Source organism: Chelmon rostratus, chromosome 7 (genome assembly GCF_017976325.1).
Source record: "Chelmon rostratus isolate fCheRos1 chromosome 7, fCheRos1.pri, whole genome shotgun sequence".
NCBI lineage: Eukaryota > Metazoa > Chordata > Actinopteri > Chaetodontiformes > Chaetodontidae > Chelmon > Chelmon rostratus.
The window spans coordinates 171,954-185,020 of record NC_055664.1 but is presented as its reverse complement, the minus strand read 5'-3'; the positions used below and the strand labels follow the sequence as shown (position 1 = coordinate 185,020).

Below are 13,067 nucleotides of genomic sequence, written 5' to 3'. Positions count from 1 at the left end.
GGCCGCTGAAAGGTGTTGTCTATTTGTTTGGTCAATAATATGAAGGGTCCGTCTAATATTATCCTGTGTTTGTCGCCCTTTTAAAAATCCAGTTTGATCTTCATTTATCAAGTCTAATAAGATGGATTCTAGCCTTCTTGAAATTATAGATGTGAATAATTTATAGTCTACATTTAGCATAGAAATAGGACGATAGGATCCACAGCATTCTTTATTTTTGCCTTCTTTTGGGATGACAGATACCACAGCCTCTCTCCAAGATGGTGGTATTACTGCTTTGTTGAGCGTCCAGTTAAAGGAGTCGAGCATAACAGCAGCTATGTCCTCTCTAAAGATTCTATACCACTCATTAGGAAAACCATCAGTCCAGTTCTTTTTTTGTTATAGGTGCTGTTAGGAGACTGTTTTGTGATGATCCTATAGCTGGGAGATCTAGTGTTAATAAGTACTATTTAATTCTTTCATCCTCAGCCATTTTGGGTTGTGAGTATAATGATTCATAGTAATTTGCGTTAATCTGTTAGATAGAGGATTTTTAATACTAGATATTGCATGCTTGTTTTGTTGAGACCTTAAACGTTTTGCTAAAATCTTTGTTGCCTTTGGTCCTGACTCGTAGAATGTCTGTTTAGCAAATCTCAGTTTCTTTTCTAATTCATCTTTTAAATTGTTATTCATTTCCTCTCTCAGCTCCCTTAACTGACCAAACAGTCCTTCATCCTTGTCTTTTTGGAGTTGTTTCTCAAGATTTCTTATCTTTTCTTGCAGTTTCTCATATTTTACCCTCTTAACGTGATTTAAATAGGCTGTTCTAGATATACGTTTACCTCTCATTATTGGTTTGATAGTGTCCCATAGTATTGTTGGGTCTACTTGACCATTATTATTGTCATTTATACAGTCCTTAATTTCTCTCTTAACCTCCTTTATCACACTTTCATTGTTTAAAATACCAATGTTTAGTTTCCATAATGTTTGTTTGGGTCTGTTGCTCAAACTGATGGTGATGTAAATTGCATTGTGATCTGAGATGTCTGCAGTTCCTATTGAATACTTTTTTACTCTGTGTCTATGTTGTTCATTAAGAAATAGTCTATTCTTGAGTGCACCCGGTGAACAGCTGAATAGTGAGTAAAATCTCTTTCTCTTGTATGGCGGTTTCGCCAAACATCAAACAAACCTGCTTCTTTAATTAACCAATTGAGATCTCTTGATCTCTCTGTGATTTCTTGGGCTTGTTCTATCGATGGAGTAATCTAGAACTGTATTCCAGTCTCCTGCACACACCAGGATGCCCTCAGATTCTGATGCTATTGTGTCAAATAAATCTCTAAAGAAACTCCTCTCGCCCTCTGGTGGAGCTTATATATTTATTAATGTGACCACTGTATTATCTATCTTGCCTTTTGTAATTATATATCTGCCCTCTTTATCTCCCTTTCCCATAATAAAATCGAAATTAACAGAGTTGGAAATAAGAGTGGCAACTCCTCTCTTCCGACTATTCTTACAGGAACTGAAGTAGGAGTTAGAATACCCAAATTTACTCAATTTCTTGTGTTCTTGACGAGACATATGGGTCTCCTGTAAAAATATGACCTGAGCTTTTTCTTTTTTTCATTTTTGCTAAAACCTTATACCTCTTTACTGGGTTGCTAAGACCATTCACATTTAAAGAAACAATTTTTAAATTATTTGAGCCTATGGTACTGATGATCCTAATGAGAGAGTATACCCCCTGAACTGAACAACAACAATATTATAAACAACAAAACATGTAAAAGAACAGACCTCCAAAGGAGGAGTCCTCTGCTCCTCCTCACTTGTGACCTCGTTGGAAGGTCGAGGGAAAAACCTCTCACTAAGAGAGGGCCCGGTCTTGAGGGTGATTATAGAGTCAGATAACATGAACTCCATCATCCTATTAGTCCAACTTATGTTCGTTTATAAGGAAACAGCTTCTCCCTGGTGCTAAAGTGACACTGATGGCCCACATATTGAATCCAAAAGCAAATTTTAAGTTACCATTGTGAGTCGAGCAAAGTCAGTCCGCGGTCCTTTACACAGCATGACCCCGTTGAAACTCCTGGAGTTTGTCCCTCGCTCTCTGGGCGGCCGCTGATCCTCTCTCTCGGCGTCCCGGTACCTGTTGCCATCCTAGCAGCTCCCAGAGCCGTTGCGCGCCGCTACGCGGCTCCTCCGCTCTTGCCAGCTCCTCCATGTGAAAGTCGCGGCTCTTCAGCTCCCTCATTACCTCCGCTGCACTGGAGTACGTCTTAACTCCGGTGGTCCAGTGAATCCGCATACTCGTGTAGGGTGTTTGAAAACAAAAACCTTTTTCTTTCAAGACTTTCTTCATCTCGCCGTACTCCTTGCGCCTTTTTACGAAAACAGTGTCCTGTTACTCAGTTGTATTTTCCCCTTCTTCCACGCTTCTTTCAGTACCAACTCCTTGGTAGTAAACTCTTGGAAATTAATGATTATTGATCTCAGTGGGGCCTCTGATCTGGGTTTGAAGGCAGGTGAGCGGTGGGCTCACTGAATCTTTAAATCCAGGTCTTGGGGTAATGGCAGCTCTCTCCTAAGGAGACCCTCGATGAATTGCGAGACCGAATTTCCTTCCTCGCCCTCGGCTACTCCAAATACGCATAGATTGTTCCTTCTCGACTGGGATTCTAGATCAGTTAACTTCCTCTGCAGACTCTGATTTTGCTCCAAGCAGGAGCAGAGGGCCTCGGTGGCCTCCGCCGCCCACGTCTCCACCTGTTCCACCCGTGACTCTGCTTCGCCGACTCGTTCAGACAAGCCCTGCACATCGGTAGTTAGTTTGTCGAGTTTACCATTGATTTCCTCCCACTCATCTATCGTTTTTGGTACCCACTTTTATGTTAACGAGTTGTTCGGTGGGTGTTCTTTAAAAAGGCTGGGAGAGCTGTTTCGCGTGTGTCTAACTACGCCATTAACCAAACCGGAAGTCGCCAAAAGAAAATATGTTTTAAGTGATTATTCTGTGGTGGAGGCAAAAAGATAAGGAAGCGATACATGTCTTATCCAATCCCACATAAAGCAAAAGAGGTTGTATTTAAAATTCAAAATGATATCTATCCCTCTAATCATTTCTTGCACGTAAAATTTAATTGGGAAAATAATACATGTGGATCTTGTGAAAGAGACATTGAAACTGTGGAGCACATTTTCTTTGAATGTGAACATGTGGTAGATTTTTGGTTAGCTTTTCGAAGCTGGATGTCAATCAAACAAATCACCTTGCATCAGCTGAACTGGATGTCTATTAAAGTCGGAGTACAGCTAAAGGAGAAGAACTTGGATTTCTTGGTGAACAATTTAATTATACTTGGTAAACTTTACATTCACAGATGCAAATACCTCAAGTTCAAACCCCACATCAACGGATGGAAGAATGAACTGAACCTATACAAGAAATCCTTATTTTTCATGTCAAATAAAAATGCCCTGAGACTTTATTCACTACTTGAACTATACTTACTCCTTGAGTAAGACCCTCACTGTTTATTTTATTTTGTTTATCTTATTTGTTCTTTTTCCACAGCTGTTTCAACATTTCTTATAATATTCTCTCAATATGCCTGACATGTTTGTACTGATGATTGTTATTCAATAATAATAATAAAAAAAAAAAACCCTAAATCCAATATGGCGGCGACGTCGACGTATGATTCAGCACTCGCTGCAGCGTCTACGTATGTATGTCTATGCTAAGGACCACTGTAAGTAGGCGGTTCCGAATACAAGCACATTGTCACATTGTTTGGGTATGTAGCCTTCATAATAAAAGCGTTGTTGTTTAATCATACGAACAAAATATAGATTTCAAATGCCTACTGCTAAAACGATATGAGAAAAATACAATTGTATTTTCACTTGTTTGACAGTGTGGAAGCAATTGTTCAAATAAAGTAATTGTGCTTTAGGAAAGTTAGAAAAGATTTGCAGCGTTATTACTAAATCTCATTCGCTGTCTATTTACTTGTGTCCGAAATAAAACTTGCAGACAGAAATACAGACAGAATTGGTTTATTCTACCGTTGTAAACGGTGATCTAAACAGCGGTAAGAATGAACGCAATCTGTAAACTATTTTGGATTAGACTCGGATTACCACGGATCTGTCCACAAGCAGCCTCACACTTTTATTCTGATAAAACAGAAATCCGACCGGATGTCTTGGTCATGTAATTGCAAGCAGCGGACAGACACTGTTACTGAACAACAGCCGTCGATGAAAAAAGCGAAATGGCTGGAAGCAGGCTTGAGAGGTTTGGAACTGTTTTCACCCGGTAAGAGAACACCATTTTACACTGTTTGATTTTGAAGGCGTTTTGTAGACAGGCAGGTAACAGTCAATATTAACGATACCATTGGTCGTATCACTGATAGCCACCAAGTATAACGCTATCACATTAACATAATTGAAGGCCATCCGATCAGCGCATCTATGGTCAGGATTGATTACGTGACCTGATATTATAAATACGCGGTGCTGTTTAACCTAACCTGAAGTAAATCAAACAAGTTCCCCAGCAACAGTGATAGTACCATTAGCTGGCGTTCATCTGTGTCTGTACGTTAACATTAAGTTCGATTGCATCTCAGGCAACACTGACTGTAACGTTAAGCAAAGACACGTGTTACCAAACGTATGAAACAAAGCTAAAGTTAACCCACGATTAATTAAAAATCAATGTCATTTTTCAAGAGCAAGACCCGTGACACGAGAGTAAAGATGCGATGACGTCATAGGCATGCGACCAATACTCAAAAAGTGATCAAAATGCTGCAATGCTGGCTGAGTATGGCACTTATTCTTATTTATACAAAAGAGTAAAATAACACAATTCAATTTGGTTTTTTTTACACATTTGAGACCAAACTTTCCCTCTTACCTCTGTTTCAAGTTTTTATGTGTGTGTGTAATTTTCTGATTTACAAATCATGATATTGTTGTCAAATGCCACTTTAAACATCAATTGTCTTATGGCGATTGACAGGGTTCGAGATCTGATTTGTGCTGGAGTCATAAAGCCGGCAGAAAAACCCATCTGGTATGATGTGTACAGAGTTTTTCCACCAAAGAGGGACCCACTTCATGTGAAGCCACATACCAGACACTGTACCAAGAAACAGGAGGCTGTGCCTGAGATCTTCTATAGAGAGGATGAAGTCAGAGCGTAAGTCCCCTACTCACAGTAGCAACAATAGTAGCTGTGCTTCCATGCCATCTATATGTTCACTTTGTAAGTATTGTGAAAATAACACATGGATCAGGTGTGTTGTAGTTTTTAGTGGTATTTCATTCAGTGTAACATTGTCTCTGCTGTCTGATTTGAGGGGTTTTATTTTTGATTGTCTTCCCCGATGTTGTTGTGACTTGCAGATGTACTGCATCATTACTGTAATGAATGAAGGTCACTGAACGTCATACTTCTGGCATTTCATATTACTAAGTTGTGATTTTTTTTAGGCATACATTTGCCATCTGTCATGGCACCTGATTTTTTGTATAACACTGATTAACTCAGCAGGCCTGAACACCTGGGTTTGTTTGATGACAGCTCACTGATGTTCTTTCTTTTTGTTTGTTCTTAACTGTTTATGGATGGACAGCAGTGCTGATCTGTTCGCTCACAGATTCACACTTAATCTCTGTCTTAACCATTATCATTGTTGGAGCAAGGTTCACTCCCTGTTGTCACTTTCTAAGCAACACTGCAGACCAACAACATATATGCCCAATCAATTTCATTATCAGTTCATTTGTTGGATATGACACATACATGTCTGCTGTACAATGAAAATAATTACTCTGATTTAATACTTACGGACAAATCAGTGTTCGAAGAATATACAGTCTGTCCCTTGCTGTGCGATGTAGCACATCAGCTGTTTTTCTTTTCTTTCTGATGGTTAATGTTATATTTAATACTCTTAAATGTCCGAGCCTCCTTACAATTCAGAATTGCCCCTAACACATAATTAACAAGAAAACACACAGTTGTAGTTGAACCATAGACCATGTTCATATGGTGGCCAGTTTCCTCTGACAGTCACACTCAGGGTGAGAAGCTCAAATGCTGTTGTCAAAAGAATAATGCCTTACTGGTATTTATCATTTAAGCTTGTTAGCAAAACGCACTGGTCGTAATCAGACTTACAACGTAACATAACTTAGTGAAACAGGCTTGCATGTCTTGCCAGCCTCTTAATGCCACAAAAAAAAGACTCACCGCTAAAGTGCTTTGAATACACTTTTGTGTCAGATGAAATCTGTATGAACTTTGCACACGTGTTCTGGTGAGCACAATGTCACATAACGTGACTTGACCAGGACATGTCTGAGGCCAGGTGAAGAGACAGCAAAACAGTTCATTTTAGATTGTAACCTTGATAACATCCAGTGTGTTTCTACTTCCATGTTTGAAAAAAATGTGTGAGATTTGTGTTGATATTTCACAATTAATCTACACCTTTCCTATCGAATCGTGTAGCACTATGAAATGGTAATGTTAGTTAGGAAGTGGTCGAGTGCCAACTTTAGCTGTTGTCTAACAGTAACTAATGAGTTATCAAATATGTTGTTTTACCTTAAAATATGGCCCAATGTCCCTCCAGATTTTCACTATTCATTGTCCTTTTAGTTTCTGATCAGTTGGAAAGGGTTGGAATGATAACAGTATGTCAAATTCCCTCTTGTTATAGGACTAGCAACCTGAACACAGCAGTATGACATCATCCTTTTGATTACAGCATTTGAGCTTCTCATTCTGAGTGTGATATAAGTGTCACCTTAAATAAATAAACAAATAATAATAAATCTGAATATGGTCTGTTGCTAAAGATGTGTATTTTTTTACAGAATGATGGTTCTGATGATTGTTAATCTTGTTAGTCTTAACTCAGTAGTTGCATCACATTTTGCTGAGTAATTTACAGTAATTCTATGTTTATGAAGTGCAAATGTTTGTAAATGGGCCATTTGACTTGTGCTTATCTGGATTTACAAAAAAAAATCCTTGGATGGTATCAGTTGTTGCTCATGTCAATAATGAAGGTTGTTGTAAGATGTTTTTGCAGGCTCCACTCACTCATAACTGTCTGCCTTTCAGGAAGTTCTATGAGCAGTATGGGATGGGTCCTCGACCTTTTGATCTGTCAAAATCAAACTTTGTTTCTACATGTCAGAGGTATGTTCTTTTCTCCTCTGGTCAGAAAAATAAATAAATTTAGCAAGGTTTTATGAAAAGATGTTATATATAAGCATGCATGTGGTTAAGTGTATGGTTTTTAAAAATGCTAAATCTATAGCAATTACACTCCAAGTATAAGGTTGGGGGGAAAAAAGTCAAAAAGCGTTTGCATTTGAGACTACTGTGTATTACAAAATACATTAAACAGATTTCCTTGCCAGTGTTGCTAAATGTTTGTTATTCTCTCACTTTGATCCTGCAGGTTTGTGGACAAGTACACAGATTTAAAGCGCCACAGTGAGCTGGAGGGCTCTGCTCTGTTTGAGGAGACTGGGAAGGCTTTACTCACAGATGGCATCGCACTGAGAAGGAGAGGAGCTCCTCCTGTAAGAGTCTTAATACAATTATAAGTACTGACTAGGGCTGCCACTCAAACATTGATGATTTGAATCATCAGTCAAGGAGCTGCTGATTAAAACCTCATGTTGTTGTGAAATCATCAGCCTTTTTTGCTCCATCATTGTACACAGACACTAGGGCAGGCTGCACAATTTTACAAACCAAGTCTTGTCTCAAGATGATTTGCTACATAACTATAGTATCAAATTTGACTAAATGTGTAGTACATCCATCAGCCATCATCAACATACACTACCAGTCAAAAGTTTGGACACACCTTCTCATGAAGCTGATTGAGAGAATGCCAAGAGTGTGCAAAGCTGTCATCAAAGCAAAAGATGGCTACTTCAAAGAATCTAAAATATAAAACATATTCTGGTTTGTTTAACCCTTTTTTGTTTACTACATAATTCCATATGTGTTCCTTGATAGTTTTGATGTCTTCAGTACGACTCTACGATGTAGGAAGTAATAAAAAGAAAAAGAAAAAACATTGAGTGAGAAGGTGTGTCCAAACGTTTTACTGGTAGTGAATATCACATTTTTATTAATCTACCCAACTTTTCTATCTCAGTCCAGTGTGTAAATATCTTCTGATATTTTGGCATTTTTAGATTATTTTTCAAAGTTTCCAATACACTTTTTCAAATTCAAAATTTGGATAAACGTAGGTAGTGAGTATAGTCGGACCTTGAAACACCATTATTACCGCAATATAAGTGGATCAACTTTTTAGCTGCAACTCTTTCTTAGCTGTCTGGCAAAACATTTTTAAAGTGTGAATGAAGTGCAAGCAAAGGAATGCAAAACCTAAAAAACTATGCAGACAGTTTAACTTTCTTAATCAGACCTAAAGGATGGAGGCTCCATCTCTAAATCAGAATATAGATTGCCCTAATGTTACATCTAAGTGTCCCACAATAAGGTTCCCGTTTATCAAACCAAAGAAATAACATGCTGAAATTGTCTTTTCTTTCTCTGCCCCTTTACACGAAACGGTTTTGGAACATTTGAATTTTTCAGTGATTTGAATAGTTATAATGAAAGAATTAATAATAGTAGTCTATTGTTAGTAATAAATAATGCTGTGACAATAAAATTGAAATACAGTGTGTCAGACTCTGCACAGTAATAACCGCCACTGTAGGCACTCAAACTAGGGATGTCAGTTTCAGTATATTTTGGCCCAATTTGGCAATTACCCGTTAACTAACTCGTAAATTTTAGGGTTAGGGTTAGGGTTAGTAGCTCATTTGTCGGTGTCAGACGTGTTCTCACTTACTGGAAATACTTAATCTGGTTTAGATGACCTGTGGCGCCTGGGTAGAGCATACAGGAGGAGGACTCATCTATAATGACTGTTTTTGAATTGATATCAATACTAGAATGCAGTGTATTTCGATGTATTCGCAAGGTCAACGAAAGGGTGGAAAGCAATATGCAGGCAAGCAGAAAAACACAGCAGCATTGCTCTGTGATGTCATCAATGCATTCACTCGATGTGTAGGAGGATAGAAGCACATACACTGTGAATGACAGTATGTAAATCCAGCTTCAGGGATAGCTTGTGGAAATGGTATTGCCAAATCTCTACTGGTGGACACATTTTTACCATAGTACAGTATATACCATCATTCGACTCAATTCTAGCTCTTCCTTCTTCTCCTTAAAGTATTTTGCAATGCTTTTAGTAACAGTATCTCTCAAAGGGGTAACATACTACCAAACTAGATCTTTGAATCCCACACCCTCTACCACACTGATTGGCAGCACATGGGTCTCAGTCATATTCAAGATTCAAGATTTCTTTATTGTCATTGAGCATGACATGTCAATTAAATTTGCATTGCAACCCCCATGATACTAGAATAAAATAAACCAACATGCAGTAAAAATATTCATAAATGAATTAAAATATACCAGAAATGAAAATATATGAAGACAATAAAAATGTACTCAACAATAAACAAACAGTTAAATATACCAGTGAAATGTACCAACAGAATAAAATATACTAGTGAAATGTACCAATGGAATAAAATCTACCAGTGAAATGTACCGACAGCAGCTGAAATATACTAAAATGTATATAAACAATAAACAGTAAAATGTACCAATATACTAAAATGTATATATTGTATATATGGCACATAACCTGGGTGATAACCTCAGACTGCATTACACTGTGTTGTGTGTATATTACTCCGATTAATTTGTAGACCGATATTTATAACCAGTCAAAAATTATACTGTTGTTAACCAATTAAATGACTACCCTCCCAATGACAACCCAATCTCAAACGTATTAAAACTGGTAAAGTCAAAAGGATCTGCTGAAACAGCGGTCCATCAGACAGTTATGTAGTTGGTAGCGTGTTTTTCCATCTCAAAGGTACTTTAAACAGGAATTGTCGTTCTACCACCACATAAATGACAATACCAATGACATCAGTTAGAGATTATCTACAGGTCTGTGTTTCAATCATACTACAGCGAGAAATATTGTGAATCCTAGGAAAAGTGTGATATTTTCCTGGGAAGTAATAATTTTCATTTCAGGAGAAAAACTTAAGCCCTGTGTAATGCTCTTGTTGCAGCAGATGCACTCAGGTGGTAGTTTTAAATACATGATCATGGTACTTGTTTTTACCCTGCAGGTGTCAGTGGAGTCCAGGGATCCAGTGCTCAAGTTAAAGTTAACAGACATGTTGGCAGAGCAGCGGTCAGTCAAGGCTGACAGTGAAGAGGCAATGGAACACACCACACACACACATGTACCATAGACATCATCAGCTCAAGGACCATTTGATGAGGTTCAGATTCACCATACCAGATATGCTGTTTGACTGGCTTTTAGAAGCTAGAGTTCTGTGTTTGTTTCTCCTCTTAATGTGATAATCATCTGTAAAAAAAAAATGGTTTTATTTCAACCACCAAGTCATGATATGGCAGCCAGGGATCCTAGCCAACATCAGGAACTGCTCTGTGGACTGTTTGTGTGCATCTTCATTTTTCCCAATTCCCACAGTGCACGGCACCGCCAGCAGGAAGTTGTCATTAATGATCAAAAGAGCTACAAACCTAGTCTATATTTCAGTAGAGAATGGGCCCAGAAAAACAGGAAATGGTCAATATGCATATATATATATATATATGTGTGGAAGTATGTAACTATGAGGTGAAATTAAATGTGAAATTAAAGTTACACTTATAACTAACAACAATTATTAAGTGTTTTACTTTTTCAGTGAACAGTGTGTAAATGGCTTCAGTCACACTGTTTGTCTGGAGCATGATCAGAATTTATTTGACAATCACTGCCTCATTAATTAATGCCTCATTCTACAATTTTAGCACAAGAAGTTTTTTAAATGCCTTTGCAGTATATCACTGCAGAAAAAGCTAAATTATAAGCTCAAATAAGTTGGAATCAACCCACATGTTTTTCCTTACCGCATCATCATGTAATGTTCTTCAGTCAAATCATTTTTTTGGAAGATAAGATGCAACTTAAATGATACTTGGGTAAAGAAATAATTGCAATATATTTAAAATTAGATGTGATGCCAACAGGGAGACACCCAGACTACAAGGAGACTTAACAAACTTGTTACATGTATACCTCAACAGTTAGACTTGATGAGGCATAATCTGTCATGATTGATGTGTGTTTTGATGGAAGTAATTGTGCTCCTTTTTTGTAAGACTTTATAAGCAGACTTGCTTGCAGAGTAAAAAAGTAGATTTTTGATTTTCTTATTTCAGTCTTTATCAGAAGGATTATGTAGTGATAGACAGAACTGTCTATTATAATCAAGCTTGTATTCCATGAAATTTAGCATGTCATTACACTGATGGTGACCCAGGGGATGGAGTGGTGGTGTCAGAGATCCTTGCTCCCTGTTATACCACCTTGCTGTCCTTCAGGGATTAATAAATCCCAAGACATTGACCTTGTATGAATGGGAGCTCTGCTTTATACTGTCTATGCTCTGCACATATTCATACATATGCACATATATCAGCCATTATCACTCATTTGTCATTGGAGGCAGTCAAGAGTTTTCCTTTAATTCTATAATACTGACATGTTTTGCATTTTCTATTCAGTTGTTTGCATTATGAGAAAATTATGCAGTTGTTACCTCATCCCATGTCCTTCCACACTCAGATTTCTATAGGCCACATTCATTGAACAACTATACAGCATACAGTATGACTATGATTTCTTATATACATAAAAAGCTGTGAAAAAAGTACAGGAAATTAGAGGTACTGTTTCAGTATCATTGTGTATTTTGCTACTAGCTGACATTCAACCAGGTGGTTAAGTACAATACTTGAGTAAATATACTTTATTTCTTTCCACAACTGGAGTTACCTTAGTATTTGTATGTTATGCCAGTATGTTATGCCAGTCCAGTATAGCACTGAGGACCAGTTTTGACATCATCGATTGGGAAGTGTTATGCATCCCACACAGGGAGGACATCGACAGTCTGACAACATGCATCACGCACTAGATCAACTTCTGTGTGGACACTGTGTGCGGTGTTCCCAAACAACAAACCCTGGGTGTCCCCTGAACTAGAAGCCCTATTGAATGAGAAGAAGCGGGTTTTTAAGTCTAGGGACAGAAGTGAGTTTAAGAGGGTGAAGGGTGCAGAGGGAGCTAAAAGGGAGATAAGGAGAAACAAGGACAGCTACAGAAGGAAGCTGGAGGAGCGCCTGCAGGAAAACAACGACAGAGAGGTTTGGAGAGGCCTGAAAACAATCTGAAAATGGCAGGGGTCCAGAATTTGGTGATCAGGAATGGGCAAATGAGCTGAACCTGGAGCTCAGGAGAATGAAGGCTACTGGCCCTCATGGCATCAGCTCCAGACTGCTCAGGGACAGTGCAGATCAGCTCTGCAAGGTTGTTCTGCACATCTTCAACATGAGCTTCAATCTGGAGAGAGTGCATGTCCTGTGGAAAATTTCCTGTGTGGTTCCAGTTCCAAAGACTGTGCATCCCAGGGAGCCCAACCACTTCAGGCCTTAACTTCCCACCTGATAAAGACCCCGGAGAGGATTATACTCAACCACCTTCATCACCTGGTGAGCAGTGAGTAGTTTGCATGCAACCGGGCATTGATGTGGAAGTCGCAGTCATCTACCTTCTGCACAGATTTCTTTCCCACCTGGAGAGCACTGGGAGCAAAGTGACAGTCATGTTTTTTGACTTCTCTAGTGCTTTCAACACAATCCAGCCATCACTGAGGAGGGGGAAGCTGAAGGGAGTTGGAGTAGACTGCCATCTGGCTGCATGAACCGTTGTCTATCTCACCGACAGACCACAGTATGTGCGGCTTCCCAAGACAGTATTATTTTTATACACTTTTTGTATATAATGTACATATATATAGTTGTTTGTAGCCCTTTTTATTGTCTTTTTGTTCTTTTT

The 13,067-nt window shown here is 38.5% G+C and overlaps 1 protein-coding gene across 2 annotated transcripts; it reads left to right on the top strand.

Annotated features, from left to right (window-relative positions):
- Positions 1–4,212: 4,212 nt before the first annotated feature.
- On the top strand, positions 4,213–10,781 carry mrps23 (mitochondrial ribosomal protein S23). 2 transcript variants are annotated; one of them, XM_041941219.1, is made up of 5 exons: positions 4,213–4,318; positions 5,030–5,209; positions 7,145–7,222; positions 7,488–7,611; positions 10,282–10,780. In XM_041941219.1, exons 1-5 carry the CDS (start codon positions 4,275–4,277, stop codon positions 10,405–10,407), a joined length of 552 nt encoding a protein of 183 aa, XP_041797153.1. In that variant the 5' UTR covers positions 4,213–4,274; the 3' UTR covers positions 10,408–10,780. The 2 variants fall into 2 exon arrangements, with proteins under 2 accessions (XP_041797153.1, XP_041797154.1); XM_041941220.1 differs by lacking the exon at positions 4,213–4,318 and adding an exon at positions 4,748–4,831 and having other exon boundaries at positions 10,282–10,781.
- Positions 10,782–13,067: the final 2,286 nt, after the last annotated feature.

Bases quoted from the DNA above. Each gene is read 5' to 3' on its own strand.
- mrps23 (XM_041941219.1), top strand. From the start codon at position 4,275: ATGGCTGGAAGCAGGCTTGAGAGGTTTGGAACTGTTTTCACCCG. The intron at 4,319-5,029 runs GTAAGAGAACAC...GGCGATTGACAG, and splicing joins TTTGGAACTGTTTTCACCCG to GGTTCGAGATCTGATTTGTG. The intron at 7,612-10,281 runs GTAAGAGTCTTA...TTTACCCTGCAG, and splicing joins GAAGGAGAGGAGCTCCTCCT to GTGTCAGTGGAGTCCAGGGA.